Genomic DNA, 24203 nt, shown 5'->3' with positions numbered 1-24203 from the left:
GTATATTAGTACTAAAGATATGCTTGCGGATCCGATGACTAAAGGTATCCCACCTAAAGTTTTCGAAGAACATGTATCGAATATGGGACTTACTAAAGACCTTATTTAATGGCATATTGTACTAGCTTATGTTTAATTAATAAAATTTCCTCAGTTTGATTTTGTATGTCTCTAACATATGTTCTGCCGGTGTAATGACATATAGACAAATATAAATACAAATCAGACGCTAAAGGGCTTATACATATTTTGATCATAACTATTAGGTTTTGAATTGAGGCTATAGTATGATTAATGGGGGTCCTGAGTCGAATGATGATTCAACGGCTGTATTTCTCTGCTATAGTTCTTGGTTTAAGGCTAAAATGAGTGTTAACTCCTGGCCAAGCCCATCTAATACTCATGATAAATGATTACTCGGCTAAGTGGGAGAATGTGAGATTAAATATATTATTAATATAATATTTAATCTTTTAGCCATTATAATCATTGATATTATATTAGATCAAAATATAATAATAACCTATTAATAATTAGTTGGTAATTGTTGATGGACCATATTACCCTTATTAACTAATTAGGTTTCCTCTTAGGTGTATATATAAGGAGATTATTAGAGAGTTTAAGGGTTAGAAAAAATTACACAATTCACACAACCATCATAATATCATTCACGACTCTCTCTCCCTAACCGATTCTTCCCTTGTTTCGGTTCATCACCATCATAATTTTACACCCTAAGGAGGAACCAGATCATCCTGACAATCATGTCTAACTCGATGGCTGCATCTCTGACTGGATTCTCTGCTGGCCTGTCTGCTGTAACAGGTATGTTATTCATGTTTTTCATTATGTTTAAAGAGAAGTGATCCAACATTTACACAATGAACCATAGATAAAAAAAAATACATCGTGAGTTCGGATAGTTTCACACAATGAAATTTAGAAAAGAAAAATACGTCGTTACATAGATAAAATCTTTTATAACATATAAGCATTTCACCATTTCAAAAATTTATTTAGTTAAATAGTTTAAAAAATTAGTTAGATAATGGAGGAAAAAGAAAAATTACGCACTAACTAAATGGAAAAAAAAAACGTGTTTCAAATGATAAGACTTAATTATGCGGTAAGTCCATGTGGTTTTCTAAAATAAACAAGATTGTTACTAATCATCTATTAAATTATAATTTATATTTATATATTTTTAATGACAAAACAAGTGGAACGGTTCAACTGAAAAACTCAAAAACCAACTGGAACACCGGGATGCGGTTCAAACAGGGGCGGCTCTTATGGTGTGCGTGAAGGACTTCCGCACAAGGCCTGTGATTTCGAGGGGCACAGGATTTTTTAAAAAAAAATCGACATATATATGTTATTTTTCTTAAAAAAATTGTACACACGTACCAAATCCAATATAGAGGCCCATTATCAAATACATTTTTATGCTTTATAATTACCCAACTTAACATTAAGTTTATTGGGCCCAACCCAATACATTTTTATGTTTTATAATATATTGTTTATCGTTAAAGCATATGGCACATTTTTTGAGCTCGAACAGGGTACGTGAATTCTTAGAAACGCCACTGGGTTCAAAGCATGCGAACCAAACCAGCCAACGCTCCCGTTCCCAGTCGTCCATTCGGATTTAAAAACGTTTCGTAAAAATATATATGAGGTGACAGTTAAGGAAATTGGCAAAAAGGAGAAAATAACATAATTAATTAATTCTTTTGATTGTAATTTTGGACTTGTGCTCGTGACTTCCAAAGTAGAACCAAGCGTCTCCACCGGACAAAGTGGAATGGAAATGTAGCCACAATATTTGTTGACTTGAGTAGTTGCAAAATTTCCATGAACTATTGCAATAGATCTTTTTGTGTATAAATAAATTATGCAAATACACGCAGGATGAGAGAATTTCTTAACAATTTCTAGAAAGATACACAAAACGCAGGAGATAAATTATAATTAACAAATGTATCAAGGAAAATCTTATTCATAGCAATGCAATTGGTAGGGTGGGGGCGTTCAAAATTTCCTTTATCCGCTTCGCCAAACCGGTGTGCCATCAATACCCTCTTGACTGCCCTAACGGGCGGTAAGGCTTGTTTTGTGCGGGGCCACCTAAAAGCAACCGATCACCTTTTTTTTTATTTTTTTTTCTATTTTCCTAAATTCTAGTTAAACCACAACATTATAGTTAAAGTGTGACTTAGTTAAAGTTCCGTTGTCTACGCGTCGCTTTAAGGCCCCATTCCATGTTAAACCACAACGGCCAGTCTTATGGTTATGAAGTAGAGTAGAATTCCTTTTCCTTTTTCATTTTCTTAACTCTTGATCAGGTATGGTTCCCCCTAGTCATGTTCTTTGTGTCTTTGAATCTCCATTTGATGGGTTTGTGTCCTAGTCATGTTAAAACTTCAATTTTCTTCAACATTTTAGGTTTTTTGCTCTCTAGGTTTGTTACTATGTAGATGAAGTGCATGGTTAGGGTATCATATTGAAGAGATATGATACCAAACCCGTTGATTTGGCAAGGCTAACAACATTCTATTTTGCGAATCTATGTAAAGATAGCATCCCTGAGGTGCTCAGAATCATCTCTGGTGGAAGTTGTATCCAAACCTAACAGTTGGTTGACATTTGTTTCATATATAAGTAGAAACAAAGATATAATAAGATATTGACCAAGCAAATAAAGTCTAGATATATAATGAGTTATTCTCGTCATCCATGTCTCTGTTTTTCCTTATCTACGCCCATTTTTTCATTATTTCCTATCTTGTTTTTTATTCGCGTTATATTTATTTCTTATCTTGAAGAATCTATAAAAGGGTTTTGATATTGTTTTTGAACACAGTGTTTGGAATTCCTGATGAAACTAAGAAGAAACATAATGAATTATAGGGATCTATTGTATAATTTGTATTATTAGTTTCATTTCTCTGATAACTCTTTTCATTTGTCGTATGTTATTTGGTTAATCATTTAGGCTGGGAGGTATGGGCTCGCTCCCCTCTCCACCTGATCAGCTCAATAGAGCCCTCCTCCGCATTAGGGTGGGCGTCATTGACCATTTTGCCAGCCCATTAACGAGGAACAACGGCTAGATTGTGGGGCCAGATCAAGTATTATTGGGAGGAGACAATGGAGCCCCTCTGCACATGTGGCGCTAATGTGGCGCAATATGGGCTCGATTCCATACCACCCAGCCCTTAGAGAAAAACAATGTGAAATAGAAAACCAATAAAAAAATTCCATTGCCTCTTGGTATCTTTTAGTTTTTGGATTATTTGCCACTTGTTTATTCATTAAACCTGACAATATATTTGTATCAATATGGAATTATGCAATAATACACTTATTTCAACACGAAATTCAGCAGAATAACAAACATGTCTTGGAAAAGTAACCAAGATGTAACGACGGCATATACCAACTATTAGACGTAGTTTCTTGCAACTTCCACATCGTAGCTTGCTGATAGACTTGAAAGAATGTGCACATTATCCTTGAAAATCTACTAATGTGGTAAGTATAAAGAGAGAACACAATACCTTACATACTATGAAGTGCATCTAAAATATGGTGCAATTCTTGCACAACATTTCTTATGTTCATCCGTTGTTGTGGAGAATCCATAGAACATGATACTCCAATCTTCACTATTGAAGCTAAAAGTTCCTCTATTTTCTTTGCATTTTCTTCCTGGTTTTGCATGAAAGTTTCATCCTCTTGACAAGCATTTAGAATGTTAACATCAATAACATCGGTTACATGGTCTAGCAAGGCCATGGAAGCAAATTTATGAAGGCTAAGGCTTTCATTAAAGATATCATCGGTTGGTTTTTTCTGAGTCATTGCCTCTAGTATTAATATTCCAAAACTGTAGACATCCCCACTACTTGTCATCTCACTCCAAAGACCATACTCTACAACTTACAAGAAATTGCTTTAGAAAAGGGTATAGTCTATGTAAATAAATAAGAATATGAATACAATAATTTTATTTTTACCTGGAGGAGCATAACCAACTGTTCCTTTAATCCCCCCGGATGAGCTGTTTTGGTTTGAATTTGTCCCAAGAAATCGAGCTAGACCGAAGTCTCCAACATGAGCCACCATATCATCATCGAGTAAAATGTTGCTAGGCTTCAAGTCACCGTGAACAATGGCAGGTATGCAGTGATTGTGAATATAATCAAGTGCAGATGCTACATCCAAAAGAATATTTGCTATTTGAAGAAGATTGAGTCTTGATGTTCTTTCACTTGAATGCAACCAATCATGTAAACTCCCATTGGACATGAACTCATATAACAAAGCTTTGAAATCGTTTCCTTGATAGTCAACACTTGAACATGAAGTTATTATCTTCAATAAATTTCGGTGGCGAATGTTTCGCCATGCTTCACACTCCCTCATAAAGCTTCTTTGAGCTCCTCGATTTTGAAGGTGAAGAACTTTGACTGCAACAAATCTATCATCACCTTCACCGAGGGTTCCTTTATAAACGGAACTAAATCCACCATTTCCAATCAAATTGGCTTCCGAGAACCCATTAGTAGCCTTGAGAAGTTGATTGTAAGAAACTTTTATCAATTGTTTGTTCGTTAAAGGATGAGACGGTTGGCTCTTGTTCTTCTTCTTACACCAAGCATATGCCAAACATATTATGATGAAAAGTGTAGATGCAATCAAAATGACAGTTACAAACAAAGGTAACTTTTTTTTATGTTTCTTCGTCTCATTGCATATGGGTAACCTAAGTTCAACAAAGCCACCACAAAGCCTACTATTCCCGAAAACAGAGAACGCACTTGCATTGCCGAACACTCCCAACATTGGTACTTCACCCTCAAAATCATTATATGATAGGTTCAATTTTTTTAACAATAACCGTTCTAAGAATCGAGGAATTTGGCCGGATAAGTTATTGTGAGAGATGTCGAGTTCCACCAATCCTTTCAAGGAACTTAATGACGGTGGAATCATACCTTGAAATAAGTTGCCTTTGAGGGATAACCTTGATAGGCTAGCACAATCACCAAGGCTACTAGGAATGCTACCTGATATATTATTGTCGGATAAATCTAGATCACTCAACATTTTGAGGTCTCCAACCTCGGTTGGAAGTGAACCAAACAAATTGTTTTGAGAAAGATCCAATTTTACGGATAAAGAAGAAACTTGAAGAAGTTGTGTAGGTATGTTCCCATTAAGTTTGTTGTTGTTAAGGTACACTTCTAAGAGACGGTGACATTTTCCTATGCTTGATGGAATATGCCCTTCTAATCTGTTGAAACTTAAGTAAAGATTGTTCAACATTGATAAGTTTCCCATGGTATCAGGAATTGGCCCTGAAAGTTGGTTTCCATCTAGTCGGATAACTTGTAGCTTTTGAAGATTACCAATGGTTAAGGGAATGTTACCTGTGAAGTGGTTACCTTCTAAATGTAAGATGGACAAACCAACTAGATTACCGATTGATCTAGGAAGGTTTCCTTGAAGTTGATTGTATCCCAAAGAAATACAAAAGAGTTGATCAGAAAGATTGCCGATTGATACAGGGAGCACTCCTTGAAAGTTGCAATAATTAAGACTCAAGATTTCTAAGCTCGTGCAGTTCTTCAATGAATCAATAAACTTCATTTCATCTGCTTCTTTGCTTCCAAAGTTGTTACCACCTAAGTTTATAACAGATATATCTCTTAGTTTTGCAAAATCGATTGTCAACTTCCCACTAAACTTGTTCCTAGTTATGGAAATCATTTGTAATCTTGAACAATTAGAAATTGATGGTGGAAGAGGTCCAGTTAGTTGGTTATCCCATAATTGAAGGATGGCAAGATGAGGGAGCATCACACCTATGCCCGGAGGAAGACTGCCAGTCAGTTGATTATCAGGCAAGCTAATATTAGCTAGGAGTGAAAGGTTATAAATAGAATAAGGGATGATTCCAGATAAATTACAAGCACCTAGGTAAATTTCTTTTAAGCTTTTCCAATGGCCTATGGCGTCCGGAATGTTCCCGCCCAGTGGATTTCTTGGAACGGAGAACACCTCAATTGATGTAATATTCCCCAAGAAAGGCGATATTCCACCAGTTAAGTTATTACTACCAAGTTTAACAATAGTGAGCTTGGAGAGAAAACTCATCTCTTTGGGTATGCTTCCAACTAGCTTGTTATGGGAAAGATAAAGCACTTCAAGGTCAAGGCATCCTGATATATTAGGTGGTATGGCCCCGTCAAACTCGTTATATTGAAGATAAAGGATACGTATCCTGGATAGATGGCCGAGTTCATTAGGAATGGCACCTTGAAAGCTGTTGTTATAGAGAGAGAGCTCACGAAGGAAGCTAAGGTTCCCTACATGAGGAGACAAAGAGCCTTCTAGACCTTGTGAATCGAGTGCTAGTCGAGTCACCCTTTTATGTCGCTTCCCACATGTAACACCAGTCCAATCACAGAAATGAAAGGAATTGTTCCATGAGGTTAGAGCTCCATATGGATCTTGAGTGATCATTGATTTAATCTTTAGCAAAGCATGATGATCGGTCTCATTTCTGCCACCATAACAAAATGAGATGGTGGTGGGGGTTAGAAATATAACAAGAACATAAAAGAGGAAAGGAACAGGAGAGGAGGGTGATAAGAAAACAATTGGTTGTTTTGTATTCATTTTTGGTAAGAACTAAGTTGAAGACCATGAGAATATATGTTGGCCTTTTATCCTCAGTTTTTTCGCATGTCAGCGTAAGTGAGACGACCCAGTGAAGCCACTGTCAACTACGTATCCATTACATCACTTTGTCCCTATACGTATTAATTGAATATCATTTATATATACGTATACATGTAGAAAGAATCATGCAATAACTACAAGGTTACTTGATAACCGAAACAACCACTATCAACCAAGCAATGTATTTAACTTTTTTTTCAGTTTTGTTTATATGTTACAAATCTCTTTGCGAAAATTAAAAACTAACAATATACGTAGATCGACGAGCTACATATATATGGCTAATGAGTCGTGAACTTCGTATATATATACCTTGTATGAGCTACATGTATATACATTCGCAAGCTTGTTGATCCACGTGTATTTTTTATATCTTTTATTTTACGATGCTGACCTTTTTAATAAAAAAAAGTAAAAAAAAATAATTGTTGACTTAATCCTAGTTCTCTCGTTCTTAGGTAATTTGAATGATTCACCTCAATAAATAGATTTTTAAGTGGTTTTAGCGCAGCCGCTTAAGAAAGGACTATATTAAACTAAACCCTAGTGTGTAGGGTGAGATTCTAGAGTGAACACTAGTGTATTTACAAACTAAGTGAACAAATCCTGACCATTTATTTACACACGTGTATGGCTAGGATTTTATCATCAAATCGTAAAATACATTAGTGTATTTCATCATCAAATTCTGGCCATTGATTTACACACATGTATAGCCAGAATTAGTTCGCTCAATTTGCAAATACACTAGTGTTCACTCTTGAACCTAGTCTAGTGTGTGTATGTTAAAATGAATATTAGTGGGAATTAAACTAACCCAAGTGGGTGTGTATATATGTATATTAAAATGAATATTAGTGGAGACAATTCATTCAATCACCAAATCTTGTTAAGTTTAATGCCCTTTTTTGGTCAATCTCATATATTTTTCGTAGTTTTCCAAGTCTACAAGCCTTCAAGTCTTCAACACCTCCTTTAATTCAAGATCATATTTTTTAAACAACTGACGGAACTTTTATAATTAAGAAACATAAACCACCTCATAGCAAGGTGCTATGTGGCTCCATACAACACCAAACTCATATTTTCTAGTCCTCGGATTTCTAAGTCAATACTAAAATGAATATTAGTTGAGACAATTCTTTCATTGACTAAATCATGTTAAGTTGAATGCCCTTCTTTGGTCAATCTCATATTTTAATGGCATGTAGGTCTTTGAAGAAACACCGATCTAATCGATGGATTAGACAATGTTTGACAGGTTGTGGGGCTTTGATCTTCATGAATTTTAATAATGGTTTTGTCTGCAAAACTGAAATAACATTGTTAGCCTCATCAAGAGGAGAGGTTAGGGTTCTTCTCATAACCACTCTCCAACGTAAGAATAAATATTGCTCTAGTGAGAGTGAGAGTATATTATGTACCATCATTTCACCTTGATGAAGTGTAGTATTTATAGCTGGGATGGTAGGACGTGATTGGGCGAGACGTCATTATCGGAATATCCCTTTCGTCCCCTCCCTGTTGGCCGCTAGGGGGGTGTCCTTGTAGTCTTTTATGTGATAACCGCTAGTAGAGGTTCAGAAGAGCAGGGATTTGTGGAATGTGATTGGTTGGATGTCGTTATCACATGTCCTTTTTGCCATTTCTGCAAAACCGCTAGTGGGAATCAGAGATGCAAAATCTCCATAGAGGTCAACGTTTATCACAATTTTTTTTATGTTAAGCTCTTCCTCCTGCGGGCCCGGGAGCGTGGTGAGCTCTTTGATGATTATGTTGTTAGCCTTGCTAACACTATGTCGACCTCTATGGAGATTTTGCGGGAATGGTCGGCGTTTCAGGAGGACTGGAAGGGCTTTGTGGCGGAGAAGTAAAAGTTTGAAGCGACCAGGCAAGCCAAGAATCATAAATTTGCTGACCATGGAGTGGGATTTGGCCACTGTGAGGTTCGAGGCGACGAAAGCCGAAGAGCGCCATCAAAAGGCTGCCGCAGAATAGAGAGAGGCATGTGCCCGTACTAACCACAGGATTGAGGATGCGGTTGAAGGTTAGCGTAAGGCTAGGGCGCAAATTGTTGAATGTAAAAAGACCAACCTGGAGTTGCATGGTGTGTGACGGGTGAACCGTAGGAAGATCTTTAAGTTGATTAAAAAAGAAAGAAATTTATATGTTTGATGTTTAAATTGGTGACGGGTGAACCGTAGGAAGATCTTTAGATGACTACGGCGAACTTGATGATTGCAGGTTAAAGGAGCTAAGGAGGTGCAAAGAAGAAGTATGGAACAAACGGGAGCTTAAAATGGAAGGAAAACAGGTACGTGAAGGAATACGGAGCATAAATGAAGAAAATAATTTATTGGAATTGAATAATAAGAAGATAACATGATAGAGGATGTAATTACGAGAACGTGGGCGAAAACAACGAAGAAAACGGAGTTGAAACGAGAAAGTTACCAAGAAAACAAAATTGCTTAGCTGAAGTCTACCGGAGGCTATGGTAGCCCCTAGTAGCGTAGGGTATACAGTGGACCGAGAGTTGGCATTGTAGGAATTTTAGGCTACCGTAGGCTACGGTAGAGCCCAGTTGCAGAATCTTATTTTGGCTTTAAAACTCACTTTTGGGGTGATTTTTCGGTATCTTTTGCATTGTTTTCAACCCAGAACTGGTGGGAGGCGGTTTTAGGGTTTAAGAACAATATATTTGGTGATTTCTAAGGGAGGATTGAAGTCTTATCATTGATGGATTATGGATTTGATGTTTGTGTGATCATCCAAACAATGAGTGGCTAATTTTCTCTGTGTTCTTCCCGAATGTAAGGTTTTCTTTTGACAACTATTTTATGTTCTTTAATTTCTAGAATAGTAATCTAATCATATGATGTTTAGTATTATTAGGGGGCGTTTGGTTCGCGGAATGATTTGGAATTGGAATTGGAATTTGTATAGGAATTAGAATTTGAAGGAATTGGATTTGGAATTTAAACATTCCAATTGGAATTGGAAATTGTTGGAATTGGAATCTCAATTCCATTTTTGTTGTGTTTGGTTGTCAAATGAATTGGAATCCATCACCCCGGCACCCACAGCCACCAATTTGGGTCGAAACGGTACGGGTCGAAACGGTTAGCGTCGAAACGGTTCGGGTCGAAGCGGTTCGATTCGAAACGGGTCGCGTCGAAACGGTTCGGATCTACACGGTACTTGTCAAAACCATAGTTATCAAAGGCGCGAAGCGCACTCAAGGCGCTTAGGCTCCGCTTAGGGCCTAGGCGATAGGCGCAAAAAAAGCGTGAGCCTGAGAAAAAAAAGCGCACTTAAATAAAAAAAAATTAAAAAAGTTCATTAAAGCAATAAAGTACTCAAAACCAAAACAAAAATGTTCATACTCGCATTTAAAAAGTTTTAGATAACAAAATACTCAAAACCAACATGTTAATATTCGAAAACAAATAGTTCATTAAAGTAATAAAAGAGTAAGCAAAAAAATACTGCAGTAAAGCCCTATAAATACTGCAGAAAAAGTGGAATTTACGAATTAATACAAACTGAATATTACTAAACGAGATTTTGATCTTTAGTGATATCATTTGTTAGTAAAATCCCTATAAATACTGCAGAAAAAGGGGATATTACGACTTAATAAAGAAAAATATTAAATATAAATAGGATTTAGGCTGCGCTATAATTAGCTTGGAAGCAAAAGCGCAATTACTGGGAATCGCCCAGAAAAAACGCCTAGGCGCCAAAAGTGCACACTTTTGATAACTATGGTCAAAACGGTACGGGTCGAAATGGTACGGGTCGAAACGGTACTTGTCAAAACGGTACGGGTCGAAACGTTTCCCGTCGAAACGGTTCGCATCAAAACGGTTCGCGTCGAAACTGTTCGATTCGAAACTGTACGGGTGGAAACGGTGCGTGTCGAAATGGTCGAAGATTCCAATGAATTTACTTTAATTCCTTCACATATAGGAAGGATTTTGAATTCCTTTAGTTAAAGGAATTTGAAGGAATTCAAGCCTAATTCCAATTCCAATTCCATTGTCAACCAAACACATGAAGATTGGAATTGAGATTCCAATTCCATCAGATTCTGTGAACCAAACATCTTAAGAGATGGAATTCAAATTTCAATTCTCTTGAATTCCTGCAAACCAAACACCCCCTTATGGTGTTGGTATGATTGTTTGTAATTTGTTAATATTGTTTGATCTTAATTCTAAATTATACGTTCTTGGTGCCGTTGACAATCGAGATTTAGTGGGAGGGATTTGGGTTGGCTATGTTAATTGATCATCGGGTGATAACCTCGCGTTCTATGAATCCGAGTATTTGGTCCCCTTTCATCACAAACAATTGCACACACACAAGCCATGTCTATGTGGTTCTTTCCCGTTGAACATTAACATTTGTTATTGCATAAAACCTAAAACCCGGGAGGAACACTCTTTCTCTTAATTATTTACAAATTCTTATTTAGTTGCAATTTAATCTCTAGGTCTAAAAATCAACAAACCCAATTCAAAGATTTACTTTTACATACTTTACTTTCGTGCCTAGTTAAATTGCAATTACTTTAGTGAACGCATATTCCACAAACTTCATATGTTCGATACCCATTACCTATTTAGTGCATTTGGTTTAATTTTTTTGTGGGACTTCTACCTCACGTGAGTGTGGTGGATGCAAAAAATTGAGCTTGCTGAGAAGGATAAGCGCATTGCTGAGCTCGAGACCACCACAAACCGGGTTATTAATAAGTGTTACACCTTGAGAGAAGACTCCCTTATGTTTGATGTAGAAAATGCAAAGTTTAAGGATGATCATTATTGGTTATTGTCCCGTTGCATTCCCCATGTTAGCTTCCCTTTATGCGGGTCCGGGTGTGCGCATTTCTTCCCTGACCTTTGACCCTTTATTTTCTTTTTTATTGTTTACGCCTTAGGTCGCGGATAAGGTGAAGAGCGGGAAAGAGCTACAGGATCTTCTCAACAAACTGCTTTTCTCCATGAAGCTCGATGGTCGTTAGGAAGGCTTTCTTGAGCCTCTAAATTTTGCGGAGGAGAAGATTCTTGTCTCTTAATTCCAGCTTCACGGCACAAACTATGATAAAGCTTATAGGATGAAAACCAGGAAATTTGATAAGATGACATTCCCCTTCGTGAAGTTTATATCGAGCTTTGTGGATATGTTAGACTTGAAGGGATTGTGGTCCATGCTCAAGGAGAACAAGGATGATTTCGGCACTTCCACACAGCACGACCAAGAGGATGAGGAGGAACAATTGGATTACATGGGGCGGGATGAAGAGGATGGCCTTTGATGGCCGGCTTGTGTGTCGTGTATGGCCCTTCGGCCCTGTAATACTTTAGTTATTTGTTCTTCTGTTAAATAAGTAAGTACCAGTGGCCTGCGTGTCGTGGACGTATCAGAAACATGATTGCTTTGTGGGATGATAGGCCCGGTTGCGAATTGAAACTAAGTGTTAGGGTTGAGGGAGGCTAGGGAAGGTGAGACGATGTGCGTGGAGGCTTCAGGGGTGTTGACGGTAGTTCTCTTGTCAGTTGTCACGCTGTTGGTCTTAATCTAGGAAACCAAAGCCCTCTGCGGTGGCTCCGGTCGTTGCTGTTGCTGATCTAGGAACGGAGTTGGGTATAAATCTCATGACGATCGGAAAAAAAAAAAAGATGAAGAGTAATTGTTCTAGCAAGAATATACAGATGGCGCCAACGAAGAAACACCGATCTAATTAGATGGATTAGACAATGTTCGACAGGTTGTGGGGCTCCGATCTTCATGAATTCTAATAATGGTTCCATCTACAAAACTGAAATGACATCTTTAGGCTCGTCATGAGAAGAAGAGTCTGGGGGTTCTTCTCATTACCACTCTTAGGCATGAGAATAAGTATTGCTCTTGTGAGAGTAAAAGTGTAAGTGAGAGTAGAGAGTATATGATGTATCATCCCTTCACCTTGATTTAGTGTAGTATATATATATAGTCAGGGATGATGAGAAGTGATTAGGCAAGACGTCACTATCGGAATATCCCTTTGGTCCCCTTTCTACTGAGCGTTAGTGATGGCAAAGGAGGGTGTGTATTCGCAACATGCTATTGGCTAGACGTCGCTATCGGGATGTCCTTGTGGTCTCTTATGTGATAATCGCTAGTGGAGGTTCAAAGGAGCACGGATCCACAGAACGTGATTGGTTGGACGTCGCCTTCATAGTGTCGTTTTTTCTCCTCTATCTTGGTGCATCCAGCGTGGCAGGTGGGCCCCACAGATGGATTGTCTTTTCTAATTGTCTGGGTCATGGATCGAGTTAAGGTTTTCCCCAGACCCACGGGGTCCGAACCCATGTCTCTTTAGTCTCAATACATCCTTCTTTAAAATGGTGCATAAGAAAATCACCTGCGAGTAAGAAAACGATAAAGATTATTACAAGATCGCAGACAAGATGCACGACGAATTCTATAGGAATAGATTTTACAATCCAAACTCGGTTTTTTAAACCGAATATATCAGTAACCTCTCTTAGAATTAAATAATTAATCAGGTTAGATCTCAAGAATCCAAAACAAACAAAACCAAACTCCTTCAATAAAATGCAAACACACTTCCTTTCTTCAAGCCTTGCATTCACACTCGATTTCAGGGAAATTTTCAACCCTACTTCCACGACGTCAAAGCGTGTTTACTATTAACACATGTACACTCAACATTGATATGTGGGTTTTATAAATTAAAAACCAGACCTAACATCAAATTATAAAAAAAAAATCTAGAATTGTTAAGACAAGCAGTTTAAGAGAAACACACATCCTAACACCCCCAAAAGTTATATCTTTGCAGTTGCACACTTGAGTTACAATGCTACATTAACAGAAATTTAAAATGGACTTCACATATCACTTCAAAATATACAGCAACAAATAACTAATAAATGAATAACAAAACTGCACATAAACACAAACCCACACACACACACACTAGAAACATTTACTACACAGGAGAATGTCACACACCAAGCTTCCAAAATATCTAATTGTATATCCCAATAACCATTCTGATGATTGAGAACCCCAATTGATTTGATCATTAAGAATGCAGCTCTCTATAAACTCTGCTTAAGCGGCAATTGGTGAATCCTGCAAAACCGAATTTTATTTGCTAATTCAGTTAGAAGAAAGCTAAAAAGCAGGTTAAGCATATAAATCATACAACATATATATGGTTCTTTCAGCTAATGTACCAAAAAAATGCAACTTGATTATTATAATAAACTATTGTATAAGGAGGCCATCCAACCATTCAATTGTTTTCCATTAAGGTCACAAACTATTGAAACTAAATGATAGGCCATGTATCGAATTTCGGTAGGTTTGTTTGGAAGCTTGGTGTGGGTCCCCTCGGTGATAATATCGGTTATCGGTCCCCATGTAAAATATTGGTGTCAAATATGGGTACCGATATTATCCGCAATATTGACCGATATTTGACCCATATATCCCCGAAATCAGTACATTTCTTCTTAGTTCTACCATTCGTCTTTCTTCTTATTGCTGCTATTATTGTTTTTAAGTCTTAATTGTTAATTGTTAGTGTTAAATGTTGGTGTTTAAAGTCTTAATCAATTCCTACTTGCTACAATTGTTAATGTTTAACAAGTTACAAAAGGTTAATTTGTTAATGGTAGGAGAGTACACCAATATTTTCCATTAAGGTTACCCTGAATTTTATACAAATGACACCAAATTGAAAGTCGGGTGTCCTGTTTTGACGTTTTTACAGTTGGGATAGCCTAACTAAAGCCACTAGCAAACTCTAATAAAAGATGAAATATGTAATACTTTCAGTTTTGAAAGAATCCAAAACTTGTGATATTAATATTTGCTTCTTTAGAGTAAAGCACACACCTTCGCAGTTAAATTCGAGACCGCCAAGTTCCACTTTTGTCTAGTTTTTGTTCCAGCAACTTGCCCGGCCTTTGCCACTTTACCAAACGCTCCATTCAGCCAAGCTGTTCCAGCTGTCACATACCTAAAAAAATCAAGTTGAAAACTTTAATAATAAGCAAAGAATATCAAAACGGAATATTAAACAGACGAACAAACCTGCTTGATTTGACAGCTGATCCAGTGTCGTTCAATTTCCTCTCGGCTGCCAATAACGCAGCCATTGTTTTGTCCGAAACGTGTAGCTTTTGATCCACAGATTTAACCTTTTCATTTACAACCGAGACCCCAACGTTAAATTTCTCTGAGAGCCTTACCCGTTTGTCGAAAGAATTCACTCTGGCGGATGCGTTGGCTCTTATTTGATGCTTCTCATCAAACGCTTTAGCTTTATTCACGGCATCTTGCCTTATTGCTGAACCTTTTGCAAGAACGCTTGAAACAACGTCTTGTGCTTTACTCATGTACACTCTTCCACTACGAGGAGAGGTATTCGCCTGTTTAACATGTACAATAAATAAACTTTATATTTGTGAAATAAAACGTATGTACACTTTTCCACTACGAGGAGAGGTATTTGCCTGTTTACCTCTGCAGATGATGGAGAGTTTTCAGGAGTTATGCTTACAGCATTATCTACCTCACGAACTTCCTGCAAAAAGTGACACTACAACGTAATTTCCAATACCATAGAAGATAATAGATATATAGGTCCCGACATCCCCTAATAAAACAAATAACCATACCCGTAACTCAGGTTTTGGCACATAATGTTCAGCAGGAGTAATACTAACAATCTGATCCACTATGGTTGCTCCCTGTAACATATTTATAAAATATATAAGTTTCAATACTCATGAAGAGAAATTTTAATAATCTGTTGAGCATAAATAACAAATAATGGTCCCTTTCTTTTCCTTGATGAGGTTAGCCGTGATAGATTCAAAACTGTCAAGATTGGCTCATTTTCTAAGTTCAGAAATATCACTAAACAGGATAATGGACATTACATATACATGTTTATGTTTGAGTTTGTGTTTGTGTACATAGAAACGTCATATATGTTTGTCTTGAAATTGTTGCATTTAAACAAAGAATGTAACTGGTTATTTGAGTAAAAAATACAAATGAAGCAGCCGAAAAGAAACTGTCAAAAGGATCAAATAATATTATAATACGAATAATAGTGCTTAGGTGGCAGAGAAATATCGAATACAATTCAACTAAAATCCAACTGCTTGCAGTTGGCTAGGATGTTCAAAATGAGGCAACTAATTAGTGGTAATAGTGGACCCAAGATCGGAATAAACAATTATAATTAATAATCAATCAAAACTTGTGGTTTCATCCAGCATAACGACAAACAAAAGGATGAATAGATGATAAGCAAACAATTAAAAAAAGCAGTGCCGGTATTAATTCTTTGATCGTAGTTTTGGACTGGTGATCTGTGATCATGACTTCCAAAGTAGGACCCAATAGTCTCCACTGGACAAAGTGGAATGAGTACGCAGCCACAAATTTGTAGTCATAGTTTGTTGACTTGAGTAGTTGCAAAATTGCCATGAACCATTGGAGATTCCAAATTTACAAGAAATTACAACGGATTTTTTTGTGTAAGTTACAATCATACATAAACAATGAATATAACCTGATGATAAAATTTCAGAACAATTTTCAAGAAATATAATGATATACAATATAATAGGGAAAAAATTCAATAAAGATCTCTCCCTTTGTCAAAAGAAACTACCGTATTATCATTGAAACGTAATTTATCCTTGACTAGCTACAAACTAACATAACTACTCCATGCATTAAAACCTTTTAAAAAATTTCAACATTACCTAAATACAAAATAACATAATGAATTGAAAGGCTGATTCAGTAACATCAAAATCTTCAATGTGCAGAAATCTTAAATCGGACTCTCTTTTCTTATGCATTACTAAGTATTTCAATTCTGAAATCGGTTATAATATAAAAAGAACTTCATAAAAACACAGTAATTACATTCAAAACCGTAAAATTGAATAATAACTACTATTTTGGCAAACACAAATTAGGCATTTAGAGTTAAACAACACAACTAATAAAGAACAAAGTGTTACTGCATTAATTATTGCACAATCATAACTAAATTAAGAGATTACCGATAACAATAACGCAATTTCAAGAGCCTTTGGATCTTTAAACGTCACAAATGCAGTCTTCTTACGTTCTGAGTCACTGCAAACCCTCAAAAACAATCAAAATCAATACAATCTATATAATAATGATAATAACCTAAATCAATTTAATATTAACATAAACGTTACGAACCGACAGATCTCAACGTGCTCGATATCACCAGAAAACGAGAAAAACTCGTGAATTTCTCGTTCGGTAGCTAGATCTGAAAGATGTCCTACGTGTACAGTTCGTGTCTGAAACAAATTCAACCACAAAACATGAAGTTATAGAAAATAGTGACGAATTGTTCGTAGAAAATCGAAATTTAAACGGATAAATATCAAACTCACCTGCATTTTACTTATAAGGTATGAGAATATGAAACGAATTGATGATAATAATGGTGATTATGCAATTAACAGATGAATTGTGAAGAAGAAGATGATGATGATGATGATGATGATGATGATGATGGTGATTGATTTTGTATTTAGACTTTTTTTCCCCAATATGTTTAATATTAATAATAATTTAGGGTTTGAAAAACTTTGAAGGCACCAAGATTCTTCTTGCTGATACGTTGCTTTCTTTCTGCAATTTAACTAACTGGTCCCTCTTTCTTTTCATGTTTTACAACATGCTCCCTTGATTATTTTAGATATCACATTTGATGGTCAAAGAAAGTAGAAATCATGTCTTTACCGTAGGGGTGTGTGAAAAAACCGAATCAATTGACCATAACCGTATTAATCGATAAAATCGAATCGAAAAATGATGAGTCGGTTAACTGTTATCAAAAGTAGCAGATCAGTTATGGTTATCAATGTTTCTATACCCACCTTAACCTGACCAAACCGAACCGAACCGACTAAAGTTTTTGTGGGATGAGTTTTCATTATTTTTTCAATATTTGATGTATTTGCTTGACCGTTTCTTTAATTTTATGGGTTATATCATATCGTTTTTGTTAAACGTTTGTTTGAATTTATGAATTATATCATATCGTTTTGTTTGAATATTCGATAATAAAGGGTGTTAATATAATAGATTATATGAGTTTATTATGCTATGTGATATAGTAATGTAATATATAGAAATGCGCAATAACAATTTATTTTATGGTCACAAATTTCAAGCCCAAACTTTCAGACCCAAATAACGCATGATTATATTACTTTGAGTTATTTTTAGCTAGGCTCAAATTCTAGGTTAATCGATCATAACCGACCCGCTATAACCATCAAAACCTAAACCACCATAACCAATCGGTTATGGTTATTAAATACTAATATTACACTAAAGCTCAACGAGCCTGACGAGCCTCACATGTCAAACTTTATTTTTTTTCCGAGCCGATCCCGATCAACTCGTGAGCTGCTCAGCTCGTTTGCACCCCTAAGTATAACATATCATTAACAATGTGTTAACAGATTAGATTAGTTTTAATTAGTTTTAACAGTGAAATGTAACAATTAAACAAATGATCACTTGATAAACTTTTGTATATTAAACAGGGGCGGATTCACTCTTTGGCTAAAGGTGGGCGGCCCCACCCCTTAAAAAAAAATAGTGTATATTTTAGGCAAAAAAATCCGACAGCATCTCTTGAAAATATGCTTGAATATCTCATCTATACTCTCAGTAAATAATTCTTGGGTCTACCACTAATATTAAATGTTTTTTTATGTTAAGTAATGATTTAAAAGAAAAGTGTCAATATAGGGTTAGCTTACTTGGTAAAGAGTAAAGAAATATGTCTTTTAAAGGGAATTCTCATGTTTAAACCTACATAAAAAATAATAATTTAGGATTCACTGTGTTTCTAATCTCTTCGATTTGGGAGGATAAATACAGGTACAAATTTTCTTCTCTTTTCCCTCATTTTCTCTCCCCTTCTATCCTTAAAAAATCTCGGGAACATGGTTTTTTCATATTTTCATCTCTTTTCTTACAAATTTTCTTCCCTTTTCCCCCCTTTCGTCTCCCCTTCTATTCTTAAAAAATATCGGAAACATGATTTTTTCATATTTTCATCTTTATTCTTTCCCTCCTGACTCGGAACAGATTAATCTAAAGGAGTAACATTTTTAAAAATTTGATTTAAATGAAAGAGTAAACTGCCATTTTGGTCCCTGTGGTTTGACCAGTTTTGCCACTTTAGTCCAAATCTCAAACTTATTACATCTGGGTCCCTGTGGTTTGCATTTTGTTGCTATTTTAGTCCAAATCTCAAAATCTCTGATTTTTTACTGTTTTAAGGCCCCCTTTTTGTCTTTATCTGCAGGGGTAATTTGGTCATTTAATTTTTATTAAAGCAATTTATTTATTACAAAACCCACATAATATAAATACCCCTATCCCAATTACATCAAAACCCTAAAATTAACTTCAGCCGAAAAACAGGAGAGGAGAGAGAGACAGAACCGGCGGAGCAGGAAGATGGAGGTGGTGGTCGCCGGAGATGTTGCAGGTCGCCGGAGATGTTGCAGGTTACCGGATGGTGGTCAGTGGAGTGGGGTGGTGTTTGATGGTTGATGATGATGGTTTCTGGGGGCGGTGGTGGTAGATGGGGGCGGTAACGAAATCAGGAGAGGAGAGAGATAGAGAGAACCGGCGGAGGTGTTGTGATGTAAGAGAGAGAGAGAGGGCGGTGGTTGCAGGGGGTGCGAGAGGGTGGTGGCAGGGGGTGCGAGAGAGGGGGGCGGTAACGAAATCACGGTCGTCTGTTTCAGATGAAGATGTAGATCCATCGATTTATTTGATTCATCTACTTCAGATCTGGGTTATGATTCATCTACTTCAGATCACTCTTCATCTTCATATATGGATTCATCTATTTCGGATATGGATTCATCTACTTCAGATCTGGGTTATGATTCATCTACTTCAGATCACTCTTCATCTTCAGATATGGATTCATCTACTTCAAATATGGATTCATCTACTTCTGATAAATGTTGAACAGAAAGATGAACAGAAAGATCTGGGTTTTATGTTTGTTAGGAGAGAGAGGTGTTGAAAATATGTTATCCATGGATCTGGGTTGCAACAGTAAAAAATATGTTATCCATGGATCTGGGTTGCAACAATCGATTTAGAGAGAGAAGAGAGAGAGTCAGCTAGGTTTTATTTGGGGATGATGATCATTTATTTGGAGAAGAAAATGTTAATTAACAAAAGGTTAAATGAAAAGCAAAATGACCAAAATGCCCCTGAGCTAAAAGACAAAATAGGAGGTTGCAACAGTAAAAAAAGATAAGGTTTTTGGATTTTGGACTAAAATGACAACAAAATTCAAACCACAGGAACCCAAATGTAATAAATTTGAGATTTGGACTAAAGTGGCAAAACTGGCCAAACCACAATGACCAAAATAACAGTTTACTCTAAATGAAAATTAAAAGGACCTACGGAAGGGGATGTTTAATAAATATGTACGCACGTGTTTATTTGACATATACGTTTTGCTTAATTTGATTACTTTAATAATTCGGAAACATTTGATTTTTTTTTTCATAAAAAAATACTCAATATAAATAATTATAATTTCCACCTCATATACGTCTGGCAAGTGGCATGGCTTTGACCGGAAAAAATGTATTTCAAGTTACACCTTGTACTTTGTTAAATTTCAAAAACCGCCCCTTTATTCATGTTAATCCTCTTTATGCCCTAACAACTAGCAATTATGATTTACATGGTTAAAACATAAAGTTACACAAATATTTGTTGGGTTGTCTTCGATTCAAAATACTGATCTAATTTAAGATCCTATAATTTAAAGTTGTTATAGGTTTTAGATTTTTTATTTCAAGAAATATTATATTTTTGCTTCATTTATATATTCTTCTGGTTAAATATTTGAGATACATGAAAAATGAAGAAAAGAGCTAAGAATATAAAAAAATGTGTTATAGATGTTACTTTTAAATCCACACCATGGAGGTTACAGACTCGGGTAGCAATGCTTGAAGAAGATCGATCATGTTCAACTTCGCCTCCCATATGATTATATATGTTTTCTACTTTCATCAAGACAAAGCAAGCTGCAACCACGAAAATAACTTGTTAGAGGGTCACAAGCTTGAAGCCCCATGGACACTCTGACATTCCAGTTGGTCAAGGCCACATTATATGTATGTAATATTATATATGTAAGCAAAGTTTAAAGAACAATGAATGACTTGTGTGTAGTGGTGCACAAAAAACCCGGACCCGGAAAAAAAAACCCAGAACCGGGTTTTCTATACCCGAACCTGAACCCGACCCTACCTATAGGGTAGGGACCGGGTATGCATATTTGATCTAAAACCCAAACCCGGAACCGGGTTTTTTATACCCGGTTTATACCCGAAACCCGGTTTTTATAATACCCAAAACCCGGTTTTTATAATACCCAAAACCCGGTTTTTATGTATACACTTTGATGTAATCTTGTTTAATTATTAGGTTTCTAATGATATTTGCCATCGCTACTTAATTATTTAGTATATTTCATTACAAGTGGAAACAAATATGCCAATATATGTTGGCCCTTCTATTTTCTTTGTTTGTTTAATATCATTATTAGTTTTTGTATTTAATAAATTATGCCTCTGTTTATAAAGTTCAAGGGGTATATAATACATATAGTAAAGTGTGTGTGTTCAATTTTTATTATCTTTTCGGTATAATAAATTGGACATTTAAAATCTCAACAACTTTGTCAAGATTTTACTAGGAATGACTTAAAAATGTAACAATCTTGAAACCGAAAATCGACGTCTAGATGACAGGAATAAATAACCACATGAAGAACTATTAATTGTGCCTCTGTTTATAAATTGTACCTCTGTTTATCAATAGATTTGATGTCTATGTGTGAGAGTTATGTTTGATACATTTTATAAGTAGTTTTTTTCCCAAACTAGTGTAGATAGAAAAAGTATTTACCTATTTTGGTACTTTGAAAAATATTTACTTATTTGGTTACTTTTCTATATCCCTTTAATTTTTTACCTAATTTATACATTTCTTTTTTTTTCTGCCCAAAGTTAAATTAGATTACTCACAGAATTAGAATCAGCAAAAATATGAGTAATTATTTTTTGTAAAAAATAAAAAATTCTGCAAATATTCAAAAAAAAATATGCAAAAATATACTAAAAAATTCTACAATAATTCTGCAAAGTTAAAAAAAAATCTGCAAAAAATATTATTAAAAAAAAACCATATAATCTATAGGGTAATAATTGGTGGATTTGATGGTCCACATTGTGTAGTTCGTTAGGGGTTAATATCTATATAAAAAAAAAAACCAAACTACTTATACGTACAGAATATTGGAGAAATAATCACTATCAATAAAACTGAAATAATTAAAATACTTAAGATCTTTTCTCAAAACTCAAATTTCAAGAAAATTCGAAATTTGTAACTTTATTTTATAAATTGCTTGAGTTTAAATAAACTTGTTTGAAATATCAAACTTTCCGCCAGATTACTATCACTTAATCGATATAACTTAGGGGAGTAAATTTGTGAATTTATTGTTTTTTTTTTATGAGCTTAGTTTAAACGGGGCCTAGACAATTTGAGGTTATAAAAAGAAAATAAAACGGAAAAAGAAATGGAGTTTTTTTCCCAAACTAGTGTAGATTATATGTTTTTTTATAATATTTTTTTGCAATTTTTTTTAACTTTGCAGAATTATTGTAGAATTTTTAATATATTTTTGTATATTTTTTGTGGATGGCAGATTTTTTTGTAGAATTTTTGCAGATTTTTTTTGAATATTTGCATAATTTTTTAGTTTTTTATAAAAAATAATTACTCATATTATTGCTGATTCTAATTCTGTGAGTAATCTAATTTAACTTTGGGCAGAAAAATAAAAAGAAATGTATAAATTAGGTAAAAAATTAAAGGGATATAGAAAAATACCCAAATAGATAAATGTTTTTCAAAGTACCCAAATAGGTAAATACTTTTTCTATCTACACTAGTTTGGGAAAAAACTCATTTTATAAGCATAGTTTCGGTCGGGTTTTTTTAATACCCGGTGCGGGTTTTTTCCCAACCAGATGCATACCCGAACCCTACACGATGAATACCCGAACCGGACCCGAACCCGGAAATAGGGTATTATAATACCCGGGTTTTATAAAACCCGACCCAAACCCGGGTATATAGGGTATACATTTTTGGTAGAAAACCCGGACCTGGACCCGACCCGGTTTTAAAAAAAAAACCCGATTTTGTAAAACCCGGTTCCATACCCGGAACCGGTTTTTAAAAAAACTCGATTTGTGCACCACTACTTGTGTGCGTTGTAGGTGGGCCCTCTTATCTATATAATGTTGTTGGGCTCTAACCTTAATAGGATAGCCCAGACTTGGGCTTACAGAAATTGGACCAACTTATGTTGGGTCGGCCCTGTAAAGTTGGGTCCAGTCCAATATAAAGATGACTCATCGACAAATGTTTATTTTATATTGAGCTTTGCGTTTTAGAAACTTGGTGTTTGGGTTTTAGAAACTCGGTTTATGACTTTTTTAAATGGAGTTTTTAAAAAAAAAAGTGTTCGGATTAGCTTTATGGTGAGAAAAGCCAGTAAATCAATAAATTGTTTCTAAAAAAGTATTTGGATTAGTTTATTCATGTATAATGACTATAAATGACATTCTTATATATTTAACTTCATTTACTACTTTTACATATAATTTTATATACTTAACAACTTTCTTTTGACAAAAATTATAATTTAATGTCATAGTCTTTACTCATTCGTTGATTTATATACATAAAGCTAAAATAATGTCATGGTCATCATCAGTATATTCAGTAAATCCCATCAATAACAAAACTAAAGCAGGGTTGAAGAGAGTAAGATATAAACAACATTACCTCTACTACTAATAGGAATTAAGAGATTACTTCTAGTTAAATGTCATTTTAGTCCCTGTGGTTTGGGCCATTTTTGCCAGTTTAGTCCAAAGGTTTCATTTTTAACATGTGGGTCCAAAAAGGTTTCAAGTTTAGTCCAAATGTTTCATTTTTAACATGTGGGTCCAAAAAGGTTTCACAGTTGCCATTTTAGTCCACTGGGTTAACTTCATCTATTTTTTCTGTTAACGAGAAGGCCAATTTGGTCATTTTGTATGTAATTCTATTAACTAAAAGGGTAATTCATCCATATAAAATGACCGAATTGGTCTTCTCGTTAACAGAAAAAATGGATAAAGTTAACCCAGTTGACTAAAATGGCAACTGTGAAACCTTTTTGGACCCACAGGTTAAAAATGAAACCTTTGGACTAAACTGGCAAAATAACTCAAACC

At 35.4% G+C, this 24203-nt stretch overlaps 2 protein-coding genes across 3 annotated transcripts; both read right to left on the bottom strand.

The window, feature by feature from the left end:
- Window positions 1-3567: 3567 nt before the first annotated feature.
- Window positions 3568-6168, bottom strand: LOC110866884 (receptor kinase-like protein Xa21). The gene is made up of 2 exons (XM_022116028.2): window positions 4026-6168; window positions 3568-3941 (listed from the first exon to the last, which is right to left on the bottom strand). Exons 1-2 carry the CDS (start codon window positions 6166-6168, stop codon window positions 3568-3570), a joined length of 2517 nt encoding a protein of 838 aa, XP_021971720.2.
- A 7412-nt stretch (window positions 6169-13580) lies between these two features.
- LOC110868495 (binding partner of ACD11 1) lies at window positions 13581-17409 on the bottom strand. 2 transcript variants are annotated; one of them, XM_035975236.1, is made up of 8 exons: window positions 17235-17409; window positions 17035-17138; window positions 16866-16941; window positions 15459-15530; window positions 15302-15379; window positions 14872-15209; window positions 14674-14797; window positions 13581-13905 (listed from the first exon to the last, which is right to left on the bottom strand). In XM_035975236.1, exons 1-8 carry the CDS (start codon window positions 17238-17240, stop codon window positions 13885-13887), a joined length of 819 nt encoding a protein of 272 aa, XP_035831129.1. In that variant the 5' UTR covers window positions 17241-17409; the 3' UTR covers window positions 13581-13884. The 2 variants fall into 2 exon arrangements, with proteins under 2 accessions (XP_035831129.1, XP_021973358.1); XM_022117666.2 differs by having other exon boundaries at window positions 15302-15364; window positions 17235-17408.
- Window positions 17410-24203: the final 6794 nt, after the last annotated feature.

The sequence above is a fragment of the Helianthus annuus genome, chromosome 7 (genome assembly GCF_002127325.2).
Source record: "Helianthus annuus cultivar XRQ/B chromosome 7, HanXRQr2.0-SUNRISE, whole genome shotgun sequence".
NCBI lineage: Eukaryota > Viridiplantae > Streptophyta > Magnoliopsida > Asterales > Asteraceae > Helianthus > Helianthus annuus.
Note: the sequence above shows the minus strand (reverse complement) of the source record. Positions and strands in the feature narration are given on the sequence as shown.

What these genes read in the sequence shown, in the direction of transcription:
- LOC110868495 (XM_035975236.1), bottom strand. An exon ending in TGCCAAAACCTGAGTTACGG is followed by an intron (nt 15,380 to 15,458) that starts GTATGGTTATTT and finishes ATTACGTTGTAG; the next exon opens with TGTCACTTTTTGCAGGAAGT. An exon ending in ACTCTCCATCATCTGCAGAG is followed by an intron (nt 15,210 to 15,301) that starts GTAAACAGGCAA and finishes CATGTTAAACAG; the next exon opens with GCGAATACCTCTCCTCGTAG.
- LOC110866884 (XM_022116028.2), bottom strand. Translation starts at nt 6,168, where the DNA reads ATGAGTTTTCTCTCCAAGCTCACTATTGTTAAACTTGGTAGTAATAAC. An exon ending in AGTTGGTTATGCTCCTCCAG is followed by an intron (nt 3,942 to 4,025) that starts GTAAAAATAAAA and finishes TGTAAGTTGTAG; the next exon opens with AGTATGGTCTTTGGAGTGAG.